This window comes from Pangasianodon hypophthalmus, chromosome 14 (assembly GCF_027358585.1).
Source record: "Pangasianodon hypophthalmus isolate fPanHyp1 chromosome 14, fPanHyp1.pri, whole genome shotgun sequence".
Taxonomy (NCBI): Eukaryota; Metazoa; Chordata; class Actinopteri; order Siluriformes; family Pangasiidae; genus Pangasianodon; species Pangasianodon hypophthalmus.
This window is the reverse complement of record NC_069723.1, coordinates 15,070,375-15,088,376: the sequence shown is the minus strand read 5'-3', so window position 1 is coordinate 15,088,376 and position 18,002 is coordinate 15,070,375. Positions and strand designations below refer to the sequence as shown.

The following is an 18,002-nucleotide window of genomic DNA, read 5'->3' as shown; positions in this document are numbered from 1 at the left end:
TGCTGTAACTTACTCAGTAATGTTTTGAAGCTTTTGACATGGGAGTGTGTGTTACATTCAGTTATTTTCAGCACATGTATTCAAAATGTCTGCACAATCAGTCTTGATATTTGACCACATTATACTACAGGATTAAGCAGATTTTTATGTCCACAATTATATGTGATGCTATAAAGTATGACTTGTTCCCTGTGTGTGTTTTTTTGTTTTTTATTTTAAAGTGTGTTTGTGCATCTTAACTTGAGTTTGAAACAGTTGAGAAGTGTTTCTCCATGTTGTCTTGACTCTATGGTTGGTTTTTTTTTTTTTTGCACCTTTATTACAACTGTGAATCTTATCTTTTACAAAATGTCAGTGTTTTACTTGGCTGCTAAAAACATTTTAATTTCACTACCTTCAGTTTGATCCACTTTTTTTAGTGAAATGCTTAGATTTTTTTTTTTTTTTTTAAGAAATCCGTGTTTCTTTTGCCATGTGCTAATGATTGATACATTCTGTTTACTAAATCTCATCTGTCCACACAATCTCCCAAATCCACAATGACATGTGATCTGCTTAAATGATCTTTGAAATGTGATCTAATGGTCATGTTTATTTCCATGTCAGCATCGTAGCTCTTGGTTTTGCATTTGAATTAGTTTAGCATATATCCATTCCCTTTTAGCTGTTTACCTCTTCTTGCTATATTTTCTATTAAGACACTTTTAAAATGCTAATCTTTTCTAATTTTTGTATATACACTATTTTTTAGGTTTTATCTCGTGCCATGTACAGTATGCTTTTTGTCCAGCTTTATTTCATGTTGTAATGTTTTGCATTGTATATCAGTGGGACTTTTTGTTTAAGCACTAAGCTCCATTATTAGTATTATTAGTATTTCACGGTTTTCTTATTCTAATTATCATCTTTTTATGGAATATTTCATCACTTAAAATATACTGTTGTTAAAATGATAATTGCATAGTGAGAAGCCAATATTATTCTTTTATGATCATTTATGAACATCACTACTATGTTGAGTCTTTCATGTTTAGTGACTATTTAAAGGCAGAATGATAGAAAACCTGTTGTCATTTATTACTTATGGAAAAAGACCCCAAATCTACATCTGTTGAGTTTGATTTGTTTGGAGATATTTTACTTTGTACAGTTTTGGTAACGTTTTTTTTTTTGTTACTTCTCACTGAAAGTAAATATAAAAACTTCCCCCAATTAAATCTAACGTTGTGACACAATTTGTTTGTAAACAAATGTATAAATTTGTTTATAGGAATTTTGTCTATATAGATGTACGTTTATATTTATTAGTAAATACTAATAATTTCGGTTTTATAGATACTGTAGAGTAAGTATGTGTAAAAAGACACCGGATGCTAACTTCAACTCCCATCAACCACTGCGCACGAAACTGCAGCACGTCTTTACGACAGACGTAAAGTGCGTCGCTTTTGTTTTTGCAGAGCATGTGGAGTATTGAGAAAGAGTGAGCGGTGTGTTCCTGGGGGAATACCCACAGAAAGAATTGTAGAATTGTAATTTTGGACTTTTAACACTTTTCCTGATCAAAACGCTTAGAAAATAAGAAACACCTGACTGAATCTACCAGAAAGTAGTTTTCCAGCCCTCCCTGCTGATGGAAATGCGGTTGCTTTGCTCTGACTGATAGCTGCTGGAACAGACAGTCTATTTTGCGTAGTGTATTAGACAACTTTTCTCGAGTCATCTGTCAGCTGACTTCCTTCTTCCTCTAGCTCCTGTCAAACTGCAGTTTTTTTTCTTCACCGCTTCTCAGGCACAGCCACGCCCCCTGTAGGGGCAAGCTAAGGGCGTGTCCACACCGGAGAAGCGGTGGGAAGACTAACAAGAAGGCTGTACAATCATCAAACACACTTTGTCTTGGCTTTTCTTCCTGCTTGTCCATCAAGCATGTCAGCACCGGTCAAATCCGTCTCTCTGCCAGGGATTCTTCTGTTATTCCTCGCTATTCTTCATGTGGAAGCGCTTAAACCTCACCTTTTAGGCAGACGCAGTGTGACCACCGCTTCCTCCAAGCAGAGAAGCCTGTCTTACAAAACTCTCTATTTTGATCAGCAGGTAAGTCACGTGACGTCTATGAAACGCATTTGAGTTTGTAATCAGTCAAAGTTTTACATTTGATGCATTCAGTGGCTTTATTGGCATGACATTACAACAGTTACAGTATGGCCAAAACATTGAAATGACAAAGAAAACTTAATAGCAATAAATGTATTAGTCTTGCAATAATAATAATAATAATAATAATTATAATAATACATTTATAGGAATAATATTTATTACCGAATGCTTACAGTTATCAGCCTGTTTGACTGTTCTCTTGAATTGAATATCATGAAATATTATCGAAATGTCATGAAATAAAGCTGTACTGAAGGGTCCATACTTTACACCCCTGGACCGCTCATGTAATCTGCAAATCACAAAACATAGTGTATACTTGTGCAAACACTGTACACATACACAAATATTTCTTGTTGCAAGACTTAATGGAATTTGTGCATGTGTTAAAATATCATCAGTATCTGTAAATGTGTACATTTGCTAAAAGACTATTAAGTGTAATTATTGAAATCACTTGAGTCAGCTATAATAATAATCTATTTGTGAGTCATAGGACATTATTATGCAGGACCCAGTGTAGCCTACTACTGGGTTTCCTGTACGGATTTCCTTAATTTTCTGTGTAAATAATCTCTGTGCTGCTGCTTCATATTGTGTCTGCAGACAATTACGTTTTCCTGTTGGTCTCTTAAGTAGAATAAAGCCACTTATCCTGTGTATATCGTCTGACACAGCTCCCACACCTATACTTTAAACACGACATGAATTTGTAAACCTGTTATTGCTGAATTGTTATGAATTGTCCTTCTATATGTCTAGCTGACATCCTGATGAGGCTGCATTTCTGATGAAACTGAATATATAATGTGACACTCTACACTTTTTATTGATTTTTATTGCAGTACCAGAAATGGCCCATAATTACTTGGCTAAGATTTTATAGCTGTGCTGTTCGCTCCACAGTGCGTGAGAAGAGCTGAGACAGGAAAAGCCCATCTTCTTTAAGACAAAAACAAGTCGTTGGACCGGACTGTGAACATCATTACCTTTTGGCCTCTAAAAGCGTATGTTCTTCTTCTGCAGCCCCATGCTGCCAAATTTATCCGCTGAGGCCTGAGGAAGACTGAAGCCGTTTCCTGACCTTCTTACTCCTTATTGTCCTGTAGTTTTCCCCTTCGTCAGCACTTAACGGGTTGCAATCAGTAACCTGCAGTTGTGCTGGCTTCAGGCAGTCTTCAAAGGTTCTTTAAATGAGTAATGGGTATATGCAGGAAAACATGTGATAGCCTGAGAAAACCATTCACATAGTCAAATTCTGATATTTTCTACTAAATGAGAGACAAAACTACAGGTTATTCTTTTGCATAGACACAACCAAAAATAAAACTAGCATTTTAGAGACTGGTTACCTAAAATGGAAGAAAACCGCATTCCAATTTTTAACCTAATCTCCTAATAGATTTCTGCCAAATTTTTAATTGTAAGTTTATTATCACTTTGATTATCAGCATCATCTACATCACTTTCTGCTTCATCACCTGAGGTTAAAGTCACTCGCCGTGTTTAAACACGAGCCTCATCATCGTCTCTTCATTCGACTGATGCTGAATATACGTTCTAATAAATTCAGGCAGGTCTGTTCTGTTTGCTAAATGTCTTTTTAGTAATGTTTTTTATGACATTTTTTTAAAAACGTTGTCCCCTGTCCTCTGCATAGAGTGTGTAAGCACTCTTCTCTGTTTTGATGATGATGATGATGTCATGGTGCATCTGGACCAACTAAATTGATTAGACATATCTCCATTTCGCTGTGGCTCATAGCAATCGTGAGAATAACATAATAAGTATATTTGAACCTCTAGGGATTTGTGGAAGGTTTTTAAACACTTTAGCAGTTTGGTTAAAATTTGTTACTAAAGTGAATTGGTGACAATGTTTATTACATTGTTAAATAACATGTAGGACAAAAGCACATGATACACTACATCACAACCTCCCTGCATAGACAACAGCATAAACACATGCTTCAGTTTAAAACATTTCTCAAACAGATGGAGTCTGTAATAATCTTCCAGAAGGTTTTCTGTTCGTCTTAGCAGGTTGTTCTGCTGTACTGTTTTAACGGAGGGGGTTTCCAAGAGGGTTTAGTCATGACCAAGCTTCATGTTCTTGTTTAACTTGTTCCCGTTTTTAGCTATAACCTGAAAAGTAGAAGCAGTGATTAAATGCCATGCCTGTACCATACTGGGAACTGAAAATACTTATTTTTATATTCATTTTCATTTTCAGCCACACTGGCCAAAGTACGGATAGATAAAAATAATTAATAAAAAAAAAAGTAATAGATCAAGATCTAAGTAAAGTGTTGATTGTATTTTAGTGGGTTTTTTGTGGAATAAAGTGGAACTTTATACTTAGTAACGTGTTAGTGAAAATTATTGACATTGTAAGCTTCCAACTATGAGCACAAGGTGGCGCCAAAGCCAGTGTTTTTTTTAAACATTTTTTATTTTTTCATTTTTTTATTTTTAAAGTGTGTTACCCTGTGAGAGGAGATATCCAGTCTAATTTGCTTTCAGTACAACACATGATATAAGACACATCAGACACATAACACATAAGATTTAAACAATAAGATATAAGATTTTCGCATGCAGATATTTTTGCACTTATTTAAAGAAACTCCTATGAATTCTGATTTTTATATATATATATATATATATATATATATATATATATATATATATAAAACCCATTTTCTTTAATGCTTATGAAACTAGTGAGTAACATTTGACCAAAAGCCAAAATCTGAGTTTCAGGTGAATAAAAATGTTGGTTCTGGGAATCCTTTGACTCATTGGCTCATAAAATCTTTGCCTCTTTTTTTATCCAAAGGGAGGGACAGAAATTGTTAGGGGGAAAACAACACAAAAGAGAACATTCTTTGTTTATTGGGTGGGATTCAAGAAGGAGGGGACGACAGTTGAGAAACACAGTGGCACAGCATTGCAGCACTTGGAATGTACTTCAGTCCCCCGTCTTATTTTCACTAAATACAGAGAGAGGGAATAAAAAGGGATGACAGAGGACAAGTTGTGGCATTGAAAGAAAGGATGTCACAGGGCTGGTGAAGCCGGAACTAATGTGGCATCCCTGAGGCCTGGCATTGGCTTTTAATACAAATTGTAGCTAATTATCTCTCCGTCCTCCTCCTGAGAATTTCCGCTTTACAGTACACAGATGGCTCAGGGCTGCATCATCAGTGAGAACACTCAGGAATAACTATATTGTGTCTCTACAATGTATATGTTTAAAGTGTATTGATATAGATATTATAAGTACAGGTTTCACTTCTCATTTTGTGATCAATAATATACAAAGACAGTGGCAGTGTGTGCATTCATGTAAAGATTCATAAACACCTTATGCATACATTATCATTAGGCCTAATCGGATTTCTGTTCTTTCACAGATTGATCACTTTGGGTTTTTGGAGAATGGTATGTTCAAGCAGCGGTACCTTGTCAACGACCAGCACTGGCACAAGAACAACGGTCCAATTCTGTTTTACACAGGCAATGAAGGAGACATCACATGGTTCTGTAACAACACTGTAATAATAACATTTGACTGCTTCGTTCTGGTTCATATAACATATATAGCCTGGTAGGAATTTCCAAATATAGGATTATCATCACTAATGTTGAGTGCATGTCGGTGTTATCTGATTTGACACAGGGCTTCATGTGGGACATAGCAGAGGTACTGGGAGCCGTGCTTGTTTTTGCAGAACATCGCTACTATGGTGAATCCATGCCATTTAGAAATGAGTCTTACAGCGTAAGCGAAGTTCTTCTAATAGTATCTAACTTTTTTTTTTGCCATTGTCTCTGCTGCATTGGTTTCTTGAGGACCTTGACATGTCTATTTCAGAATGCCAAGTACTTGAACTACCTGACATCAGAGCAGGCACTAGCTGACTTCGCAGTGCTGATTCAATCGCTGAAGAAGACACTGCCAGGAGCCCAGAACAGCCCTGTCATTGCCATTGGAGGCTCCTACGGTGGAATGCTGGCCGCTTGGCTGAGGATGAAGTACCCCAACGAAGTTATAGGGTAAAAAAAAAAATAAATGAATGCTACTTGTTTTAAACGCTGTTTAAATGGCAAAGAAAATTACATGTGAAATTTAAATCAGCTACCTATATGATTTTAGAGCTGATTGTATAGTTGATTGCAAGCAATATGCAACTTTTACCAGAACAACATGTCAATGTATTGACTGCAGTTCCTGAAATTGCAAAAGAGAATTTGTCAGGTTCTCATGCTAAAAGTTCTTTTAAATTCTTTGTGTGTGTAGATGTATCTTTGCCCCCCGGTAGAGTGTGAGCACAGCACAAATGGGAAAGGGAGAAAATGTAGGGAAATGCAAGAGTAACGCTAAAATCTGGAACAAGAAAACATTAAATCTTGTTATTGTTTTCCTTCAGTGCTTTAGCTGCGTCTGCTCCAATCTGGCAGTTCACTGACATGGTGCCTTGTGGTGATTTCTACAAAATAGTCACCCAAGACTTCGCCAATAGTGGAATCAACTGCAGCAAAAACATCAGGAGGTCGTGGACGGCGATCAACAATTTGTCCTCAACAGGTTTGTACTAGGGTTAAACTCCTGAGGGCTAAACAATTTCATCAGTCTTTTTCTGCACTCCTAATTATGCCTTGCATGTAATGAGGAAATTCACTATTTAGTCACTTTCTAGTTTAGAAAGTGCACACTTCAGAGCATCAGGATTAAGTATTACTTCAGACCTAAGTATTTCTTAGCGTTGAAAATGCTTATTCTACACCACTGTGTAACGTACTATTTGTGATTGGTCTGTGCTGAAACTGTATATTGCCCTCACTGATCAATCACAGCTGAAGGTCTGCAGTGGCTGTCTAAGGAGTTTGGCCTGTGTTCTCCGCTGAAGGAAGAGGATATAAACGACTTCAAGGCCTGGCTCCAGGAGACCTGGGTGAACTTGGCGATGGTTGATTACCCTTACGAGGCCAACTTCCTCCAGTACCTCCCAGGCTGGCCTATTAAGGTACTGTACATTGAACTTATTCTTACAAGTTGCCCTTTTTAAAAACAAGACCTTTGCTTTTTAATAGGGGCATGTGGTGCTTTTTGCAACACAATGAAATTAAATTCACAGAGGTGGACAGAGGTCAATGCATACAAATCGCTTTGCCATTTTTTAAGTGTCTGGCTTTCTAAAGTAAAAAAAGGAGATAAATGTTGTAACTTATACATTGTATGGTTAGATTATTAGGTGTTTATGAAGCAGGACATTCCTAGATATTAAATTTGCTACAAAAATAACTGCTTTTCTTGAGGAACCAGCCCAGCAGAAGAAATTAAAACAGAGAGGTTTAATTTAAAAGATAGTGGAATTCTATGTAGCTATCTTTGAAAAGTACATATCACATATCACCATGACTCTGTAGAGCACAAGAAATCAATCGAACTTCTACCATTATAAAGCACCTCAATTGAGACCCTCATTTATGCTGTCCCAAAGAACTGATTTCTGCTGATAAACCATAAGACTTTGCTGATTGTTAGTTTATCTCAGAAGCAGCGTGAATATTCATAAGATGCTGGGGGTGAATTGCAATCTCTCTTTGATGGTAGTAGATATTTGTTTACTTCTCTTTTTCCACTAAGCTTCCTACTGACAAACCCATTCCAATCTCTGATGTGTTCTGCACTTCTCCATGCCATCCATGACGTATTTTGAAAGCAGCAAACCTTGGCCACTTACCAGTGGCTTCCTGTTATGCAGTTGTTATAAAAGTGTGATTGTATTATCTTACTGAGGTGCATCATGCTGAACATATTAAATATTAAATAAAAAAAAATATTTTGCAATGAAGACTATTTTGCATATTTGGAACAGAATAGTACAATGTTCTTGCTCTCTAGGTAATATTTAAATTAAGCTCCAGCATACATTATTTAAAAAAAAAAAAAACTACAATTCAAATAATGGAATAAACTTGGATTATATCCAATAAAAAATTGAAGCACTTGTTGGTCTTCCAAAGAGAAAGTGGTAATTGTTGAACATTCCTACCCAAATCTGATAATGTATGCAACTCCTATGGGTGTTTAAAGTGGTTTAGACAGTGGGAGCTGAGATGGGCCCTTTTAATGACAAAGCTAATGTGATTATGTGAGCAACTGTGAGAAAGGCCCATTGAGGGCTTAGAGGAGGGAAATCTGTTAGTGGAGATGAATGTATAAGCCTAATCCCATCTGAAAAGTAGAGAGAGGATGCTTTAGAGAACTACTGCATTTTTTGTCATGGTATAAGCCTTAGCTTAGACATGTCTGTAGCCTACCTTGTGCACAGACCACCTCCTCTTTTAGGTGTCTAACAAAAGCCTTAGCAACAAACTCTATGCTAAGTCCGATCTATTTGAACTGTTTAGTCAGTGAACACCCAGGCACTGGCACATCGGGATGGCAGCAGAATCCTGGAGCCATCAAATACCTATCAAATAAACCCCTTCACAGACTGCAGCATGATCATTGCGCTGGTTGTTTTTAAGCAAGGGATCAGGAAAATAATTAGCTTCTTCAGAAGTATTCTCTTTTAGGGTTCTTGTCTGAAACAGAATCCCTGTCTGGGATTCTTTGTGCTAAAAAACAAATTCAAGTGAAGCTAAATTCCCTTACACACAATTTCACATGCAAATCAGACCATGTTTCCACACCAAAAGGCTTTAGACACTCTAAAGAAAAAGAAAGCATATGGATTGTTTTCTGTTTGAAGAGCAGGAGGAAATATTTATTACTTGCCAAAAGCTTGCTGTCATCAAACTTTTACTTCTAGTTGAGATTAATATATTTTGTGTAATGCAAAAGCAATTTATTACTTGTGAAATTTGTTTTTTTTACCTTAAGGTTATCCTTGTGGTTATGACCAAGGAATGTGCAGCTAATGTTTTGTTGTCAGCTATTGAATTAGCACAAAGATAGTACATTTATATTTAAATAATTGATGGCAAAAAAAGTCAGAAAAAGAAAAACTGGAGAAAATATCCAAATATAATTTTAGCAGTACTCACTTATACTATTTATATAAGGAAGGATGTAATGCATATTTGTTGGGTCTTACCTTTTGTATTTCCATGTATACTATGTGGCCAAATGTTTGTGGACACTTGACCATCACACCCATATGTGGTCCTTCCCCAAACTGTTGCCACAAAGTTGATAGAATGTCTTTGGATGCTGTAAAATTACAATTTCCCTTCACTGGAACTAAGAGGCCCAAATCTGTTCCAGCATGACAGTGCCCTTGTGCATAAAGCGAGGTCCATGAAGACATGGTTTGCTAAGGTTGGATTGGAAGAACTCGAGTGACCTGCACAACACCTCAACCCCACTGAGCACCTTTGGGAAGAACTGAATGCTGGATGTTCTGAATGCTGAACGTTCCAAAATCTAGTGGAAAGCCTTCGCAGAAGGCTATTATAGCAGCAAAAGGGGGCACCAGCTTTGGATTGGGATGTTTACATATGGATATGATGGTCAGGCACATACCTTTGGCCATGTAGTGTACTTCTGAATGTGGTTAGGACAACATGGTCTCACCTTACAAATTTTCAATTTACACAACTATTGCATGACTTACTTTGTATGAAACATTATGAAGGTTAATGTTTGGGGCAGGGTTAACTTTTTCTACAACTTTTTATGTGAAAGAGAATGAATTCCAACCACACTGACTTCGCTTATTAAAATCTGTACATACTGTATGTCACATTACGTAAGGTTCAATGAAGAACAGTAGTGCTATTTTGTAAAGCAACAGTAAACCTTCTTTGTAGTTTAATATAACAAAGCACTAAGATTTTATTATTATTATTATTATTATTATTAGTTTTACAAATGGCTGGTGTAGTTTTTACATTGGCCATATGTGCACCTCTAATGTAATGTTATTTGGATTTTTCAGGTTGTCTGCACTCACCTTCAGTTTGATACTGACGTGCCAGACAAGCAGCTGTTACATGGCATCTCGCAGGCAGTGAGAGTATACTACAACTACACAGGCAGTGCTGTTTGTCTTAATGTGTCTGAGACTGCTACTGGAAGTCTAGGAATTGTGGGTTGGTTTTACCAGGTAGGAATTTCAACATGACATAAACAGTATATATATCAGTATATAGAATTTATACTGTATATTGATTTATTGATGTGAATACAATACACTGACTTGTTCTTTTTGTCAGTCTTGCACAGAGATGGTGATGCCCATGTGTACAGATGGCATTCAAGACATGTTTGAGCCTATGGCATGGAACTTCCAAGCTTTCTCTGATGAGTGCTATTCTCTGTTTGGGGTACGGCCACGGCAGGACTGGGCTGATACGGTTTATGGAGGGAAGAACATTAGCTCCCATAGCAACATCATCTTCAGGTAATTACTATGCTATCTAAGTTCTGCTACTTTTGTCATTGGCCTTAGTTATTGGCCTTATTGGCTTTTCAGGTTCTCAATTTTTTAACTACCCTTGAAAACCCCTAATTTGTTCAAATACCCTATCAGTATCAAATATCACCTTGATTAGTATCCCTTTTGGCTTTTAGTTAATGTCTGGAATGTAATGTAACTGGACATCATGTAAGAATCAGTGACCAGTAATGTTGACATGAGCCATTCATATGTCATTCATATTTTTTTACTTTGATGCCAGTAATGGAGGCCTTGACCCTTGGATGAGTGGTGGGGTAACTAAGAGTCTCTCTGACTCTCTGGTTGCCATTTTGATTCCTGATGGAGCTCATCACCTTGACTTACGCTTCAACAATGAATATGACCCACAATCGGTCCTCCTTACCCGGGCACTGGAAGTGAAGTACTTCAAGCAGTGGATCAAACAGAATACAAGTGCACAATAACCAATCAGGACAGTATATAGAGACTGAGTAGGTCATGGCCTAACTAAATCTTACCTTAAGGATATCAACAGGTTGTGCTGTCCACCAAAGATTTTTTTTTACTAAACCTTACCAAAGAATGTGTTTGTATGTAATTACACTTTTTAAAAAAATATTTCAGAATAAATTGGATGAGCGTGGTTCTGTCCAATCACTTAAATAATTTCATGACCGATTTTAGTGATGTGTGTGAACCCAAGTTCCAGATCAAACAGAATTCTTGTTTTAACAGTGTGATTAATTATATCTGTTGTACTTGTTAACTTCCTGTGTAAAAAATCCCAAAGGAACAATGAAAACATTAACTTGAAAAAACAAAAACTGCAAGATAACAGAATCCAAACAAAATATCTAATTTCCTGCTCTTCCTCAGCTGCTCTTGTGTGATTTAATGAAAATGCCGCAACAGACGTTGAGCAATAAAGTGGCTAGTGGGAGGCTAGTTGTGTAAAGCAAGGAGACCATGCCCCATGCAGTCTGAGCCACAGGACTCCCCCAGACTCCCATTCATTCATTGGCATCACAAACCCCTCTGAATTGCTGTACCTTGACATCCCTTCATCTGCCCCCTGCTAGTAGGATTATTAATACTACAGACGGAGTGCAGACGAGCGTTTGAGCTTGATGGTGAGCTAAGGTTGAGGGGTGAGACTTCGGAGACAAAGTGACATTTGAATGGGATGAAGTGATGAATGATAATCAACCATCGTTAAATGTTGGTAGCTCCTAGTAGGAATCTAGTAAAATCACTACTAGGGCTGTGGCATCTACAGGTATTTGTTGTAATTATACATCACAACACTTGATTTGATTCACTTCAGTTAAATAAAGCTTTACTGACCTAACTAGAATATTGTCAACATTGATTTAACTAATTTGGTAAAAATGTGAGCATGTTTGTGGAAAGAGCTGCTGGTGTACAGATAGCTATCCATAGTCACTCGTGTCTGTAGTGGTTTATTTTCAAAGATATATGTCATATATCATTATATAAAATATTAATTTGAATCAATGGCACACATTTCAAAATCCTTAATGCAGGATTGTGGGCTAGGCACGGCTTGTGCTATTTCATGCTTTGAGTTGTTTCATACTTCACTTCAACACTTATAGAGATTTCTATTAATGTGTAGATTGAGATAAAAAAATGTTTTTCTCCTGGACACAATGGAGCATGATCTTTCACTTTTTCCCCATGGACAGAAAAAAAGACAAACATGGGTGGTGAAGCAGCCAATAATGTGATCAATATCTCACATTTCCCAGGACTGACATTAATTTTAGCATCCTTTCTTCTTATGTGACACATCCATCAATCAAATTTGTTATTAGTATTCTGCTGACCCTTGGAGCATAGGCTGTGTCACTGCTAATGCAGACCACACACTAGTGAGAAGAGATTAGGCGTGTGTGTGTGTGTGTGTGTGTGTGTGTGAGTACATTTGATGTGGTGAAGAGGGTGTCCTAGGGGTAAAAGAGGGAAATGGAGAAAAACTCACAGTGGGTGCTGAGTTTGTAAATTCCCCGGACAGAGGGCGGGGTACACAGTGTGTAACGATAAGCAAACAATATGCAATCTGTTTGCTTAAGCAGCTTTCCAGGGACGTGAATCGAAAGCAGAAAGATAAATGGTGTTCCTCTGCTTGCCTCATTTGTCCCCCCCACCCCCCACCCCACAACACTTGTTCACCTCAGTTTGACCTTGGGTACTGTTTTGGTTCTTTTAATAATTTGTTTCATGTGAGATAAAATAAACCTTTGTCTTTTGTAAAAAAAAAAAAAAAAAAAAGCTGTGTGTCTGAAGTTTTAGACATGCTTTTGTTTGCTTTTTGTTTGCAACAAGCGTTGGTTCCAGACAAAACAGTCTGGGAAGTTTTTGGAAGTTCAAGTGGTTACAAATTCTTTCTTGTGTGTTTTCTTTAATGTAATGCAATTCTCTTTTCCCTTGTCTCTTGTCAGTATTCAGCTCCCCACCCCCTCTGATCCCCTCATCCTTTTTGTGGCCATAGAAACTTGTTTCCGGAATCAGTGCGTCAGGCCCTCAAATCTGAATGACTAGCATGTACAAAAGCTTTGTGCAGGAAGAGGAGAAAATATCAGCCATCAGTTTGGTGATGTCATTGTGCCAAAATTAGGCCTTGAAAGAAAGAGGAGGATGTGGAAACTAGTTTTAAAAGGAATGAATGGGCTAAGTGCACTGCCAAGGCCTTGATGTTTAGAGCTAGAATGATTACGGATTTTAATAAAAATTATGCCTTTAAAACACAAGTGTAACTGTATCCTTTAAAAAAAGCATACAAGGAGGCAAATATTTATTTATCTGTATTTTACCATATACTAAGAAAAAAGGAAAACAGCTCTATACCAAATAAAGAAAAACAACTTTTTTTTTCACACAGTTGTTATTTATCCACTGTTGTGCAGCTGTTAATTGTAAGGCGATTGCACTCCCATTCAGGCCTGTAGCTTGAGCTGGGCTACAGATAATTAGATCAGTGCTATCAGTTTCACTGTTCCTTTTCTTTATTTGAATTTACATGATAATAACACTCTCTTGACGGTCCCTCTTTCTCAAAAGTGCTTAGGCTTTTTTTTTTTTTTTTTACTCCCCTCTCTTTAAACATCCAAATGATTCAGTGCATCACCTTAAAATGCACTTGTAGAGGGTTGGGGTGGGGGCTAGTAATGCCTGGGAAAATTCCAAAAAAGATAAAAAGATGAACAAAGGCATGTGACTGCACAAGCACAAAGTTTCATGAGTAATTGTGTTGAAACATTAACTATGCATTTATAGAACTCCTGTAAAAATACCATAACTGTGCTGTCTCCATCTTAAGAGCTACTTAAGATGTACACAAACATCAACTTTATCAGTATCATTAATAACATTTCTGAGATTGGGTCCATTAATGCCATTTTGAATAACAATTTTTTTTTTCTTACTACCACAGCCCAAACTCATGTCCCGTTTTTCCTTCAGCCAGGACCAGCTTTGGGACCTTATAGACATTTCACTGTTGGTTCATCTCCTATTCCTGCATTCACTGTTAGCCAAGAAACTTCCTGTAAATACTGGATTATTTACAGCAGCCGTTATAGTCATACCCAGGATTTCTTAAGGTCAACATTACTTTTGGCAAACTGGGCTTGAACTGCACTTTGGTCCCCTTTAATTTAACAGCTCCGGCAGCTTTTCTAGTTAAATCGACTGTTCATTATTGAGCCCCATTTTACGAAGGGGCTGTGAGGTGCAGTTTAATGAATCTCTGGCACAAAGATCCCTTTCACTGCAGAAGGAAGAATAGAAGCTATTTAGGCCCTGTAGGGTTGTATGTCAAAGGCAGCCCATAATAGTTGTCAAGCAGAGGCTAAAATTCCCACTGGTGCGGGAATCAACTTTTACCACTAACTGATTAAGACACAAGTAGGAAGTTGGGGGAATACATACATGAATGTGGTATTACCAGCCTGAAACCACATACTTTTCTTTTCAGTGTTTGCCAGACAATAATTAAGTTGATTTGATAGTTTTATGTACCACATATACACATAATACCTTCACGCTAGAGTGAAAATGAAATCAACTTTAAAGTATCATACAATTGCTTTACAATTACAATTTGGTTATGTTGTAATCTTCTCCCATTTTGGAGGGGCCCATTAGAGGATCTTCCACAGGCAAAGAAAAAAAAAAACAAAAAACATACACTTACCCACCACTCACACCATGGTGTCTTGTAGACTGGAAGTTAAAAAATAAAGAAAAAAGAAATCTCCAGAATGTGATGTGCAATAGAAAAATATAGGTGTATGGCTAAATACCTGTATACTACACAATTAATTGTACAGTTAATACACATAATATACAATTAACAGTTATTTTGTTTCTTTACACCCAGAAAAATATAGAAGAAAATAAAAGGCCTTCATAGTCGGTATTGTTCGTGTCTGGATACATTTAAAAATATTAGTGAACCTTCACCGCCTTTAATGTCATGACATTGTACTGATCACATACACAATGAGAACTGCCCAGGATAGTTGAACAAGTAGCTATTGTCTTATTGCTCAGTGGGATGCCTTGGACAAATCCCTCTTAGTTGCAGGTGGTCAGGCGTGAGCAAAGAGTTAAGTCCTGGGGTCCCTCTGTCCCTCCCTCCTAATGTCCTGACATCATTGGCCCTGCCTCCAAAAATCTCCTTGCTTTCCCCAAAGTATATTTTCCAGTCCTGCTTTCATTAGAGAAAGAAACACTGTGTGCACCCAGTGTAAGGACTAAGGGTTAGCATATAGTTTGGTGCCCTGGAACTATAGATTGAAAAACTATGTTTTAATGATGGTCTAAAGAACTTTTCGGATTAATAGTGGACATCTTGGGTGTTGTATGTCGTTCAGAGGGAGATGGCTGTTCAGGCTGCCATCATGAACTCACAGTTCCTAAATTTCTGTTTCCCTGGTTCGGTTATGGAGTACGAGGTGGAGAAGGGTTTGGATGGGGCATTCCTGGGTGAAGTGGACTGCGAGGGTGACTTCAGGGAGGCAACCAGTGACTTGCTCAGCTTCATTGATTCTGCTTCCAGTAACATCAAACTGGCCCTGGATAAGCCAGTCAAGTCCAAGAGGAAAGTCAACCACCGCAAGTATCTACAGAAACAGATCAAAAGATGCACAGGAATCATGGGACTGGGGAATGGAGCACCTCAGGAGTCTTGCAAAAATCACGACTCCACCCCAACTCCAACTAGCATCATCCAGAACAAAACACCCAAGCGGGACGGAGCTCAGGCCAACCTGCAGAGCAAAAGTCTGGCTGCTCTCTTCAACCATGCCAAGGATTTGCGCGGAGAGAAAGCAAAAAAGCCTCCACTGCGACACCGAAACCTGCCGCCATCCTTCTTCACAGAGCCAGCCAACAATGCCAGAGTTACATCCACTTCCGGCATGTCCCTCAAAGATCTTGAGCGGGGAAATCCAGATGCAGCAGAGTTCTTTGAGCTTCTGGGGCCTGACTACAGCAACATGGTCTCTGAGCAGGAGCTCTACCACACTATGCCCAACAGAGTCCAACAGCAGGGAACCACGGGACCGGAACCAATCTCTTTTGACTCACACAATTTTGTGACAGGTGGTTTTCTGTATGCAGAACCATGGGCCACAAGTGGTGGGGTGTCCAAAAAAACAGGGGACATAAAGGCAGTTCCAGGGCAGTCATCTCTATATGGGAACACGGACTCATCTTGCCCAGTGCCTATGGAGCAGAACTCTACATGTTCACTGACCTTCCCAAACTTCTTTACCGACTGCTCTGTTTCCCAGGCATCATATGATCTGGCTAGTGGATACAGCCGAGGTAGTTTTCCATCTCTTTAAGTGAAGCAGCTTTTTCACTTTTTGAAAGAACTTTTTTGAACAAAAAGCTGCAAACGAATAATTTTTTATCTATGCATCTATATGATGATTAATCAGAAGGAAAATTTTGGACCAACTTATTTGGTGAAATGTTTGGCCTGTGCAGATGGATAATCTTGCTGCTTACTTGATGTCAGGGACTTTTACAACAATCTCTAAAAGCTTAATCTTCAAAAAGACTTGGAAGTTCTATCCTTATATAAAATATTGGTGCAGGAACTGATTAATAATTTTTAAAAGGGTTTTAATATGCTTTCTCACAGAGATGAAGTCACCGTGGATAAGGTGAGGGATTGTTATTAGAATATTATCTCAGGGTGTTATTTCACTTGTTTCCATATACTGAAAAATAACTATAATCATGTAGTCTGAATGAAAAGAAAAAGCCAATTTTTAAAGGAAAGTAATCACTTTTAACTGTTTATTAGAAATAAAGACTACAAGAACTGTGATTAGAAAATGATGGTTTTCAATTTGAAATATGGAAATAAAGTCATATTTTATAGAGCAATTTGGCGCTTTTATATTCAGAAAGATGCATGGCATCTTCATGTTTTCCTCATAAAAATCTGTCAGTAGATCGTACTGTTTTACATAAAAAGCTTGCTTAATAGCATGTGCTCTTGGCTCTCCGCAGTACTGAGTTTATATTATCAAGAGGATGTTGTATGTGGAATATATTAAATTTGGAGTAAAAGCAAATTATTACTAAAACAGTGAATGGAAAGCTTCATAGACGGGGACTACAAAGTGGATCTTGGATTATCACTACAGTCTAACTTTGGTTTAGGATAGAAAATGAGAGTAGATATTGGATATTTTAAATTCCAGTAGAAAACAGTGAGTCCAAAATTTAACAAATTTTAATGGGTAGAGAAATATAGTGATATAGTTCTTTATATGGCAGGTGCCTTGAATGTATTTGGAACATATAAACTGTTGAAAGCACTGACAACTTGGTTTATTGTAAATAATCTCAAACCATCAACAGAAGCAATTCAATTAGTTAAAGGCTTGTGTTTTAGGATCTTACACTCGACTGCTCTATTGCTCTATTTCACGTCATCTGATGTGAGCAGAAGGGGCAATATGTTTGTAGAATTGACAGTGAAGTGACGAAAGTGTAAAAATTCTGCTTGTTCAGAATGTAATAAGGCACAATAAAGCTGGTCTTTATTTCTCTCATAATCCCATTTTCCTCTGAATTTACTTTGTGTCTACTGGTCAATGTTCAACAATATTAAAGTAGGAACTGCAAATTCCACATTTTAAACTGGCTTGCTTTCCATAACTTTCATGAACATATAGCTCCCTCTACAGGCTAAGTGAGAGTTCATACTATAGCAAATATTTCACTGCTTTTCCAGTTTAGTATTCACTGCAAATGTAATGGATAATTCTGTCTTCTATGTTTTCAAAGTTATTTAATGTAGACCAATACAAAATGAAGAATTAGATGATTACATGATTACTATGGCCAAATCTGATGATTACCTGGT

The 18,002-nt window shown here is 37.5% G+C and overlaps 2 protein-coding genes across 2 annotated transcripts; both read left to right on the top strand.

Moving 5' to 3' along the window:
- Nucleotides 1-1,441: 1,441 nt before the first annotated feature.
- On the top strand, nucleotides 1,442-11,939 carry prcp (prolylcarboxypeptidase (angiotensinase C)). Its single transcript, XM_026934926.3, has 9 exons — nucleotides 1,442-2,094; nucleotides 5,573-5,713; nucleotides 5,839-5,940; nucleotides 6,034-6,215; nucleotides 6,590-6,747; nucleotides 7,017-7,186; nucleotides 10,109-10,276; nucleotides 10,386-10,573; nucleotides 10,851-11,939. The coding sequence occupies exons 1-9, from the start codon at nucleotides 1,927-1,929 to the stop codon at nucleotides 11,053-11,055; spliced, it is 1,482 nt and encodes a 493-aa protein (XP_026790727.3). The 5' UTR covers nucleotides 1,442-1,926; the 3' UTR covers nucleotides 11,056-11,939.
- A 2,863-nt stretch (nucleotides 11,940-14,802) lies between these two features.
- Nucleotides 14,803-17,720, top strand: LOC113539150 (protein FAM181B). The gene has a single exon (XM_026934721.3). The coding sequence runs from the start codon at nucleotides 15,496-15,498 to the stop codon at nucleotides 16,462-16,464; it is 969 nt and encodes a 322-aa protein (XP_026790522.1). The 5' UTR covers nucleotides 14,803-15,495; the 3' UTR covers nucleotides 16,465-17,720.
- The last annotated feature ends 282 nt before the right edge of the window (nucleotides 17,721-18,002 follow it).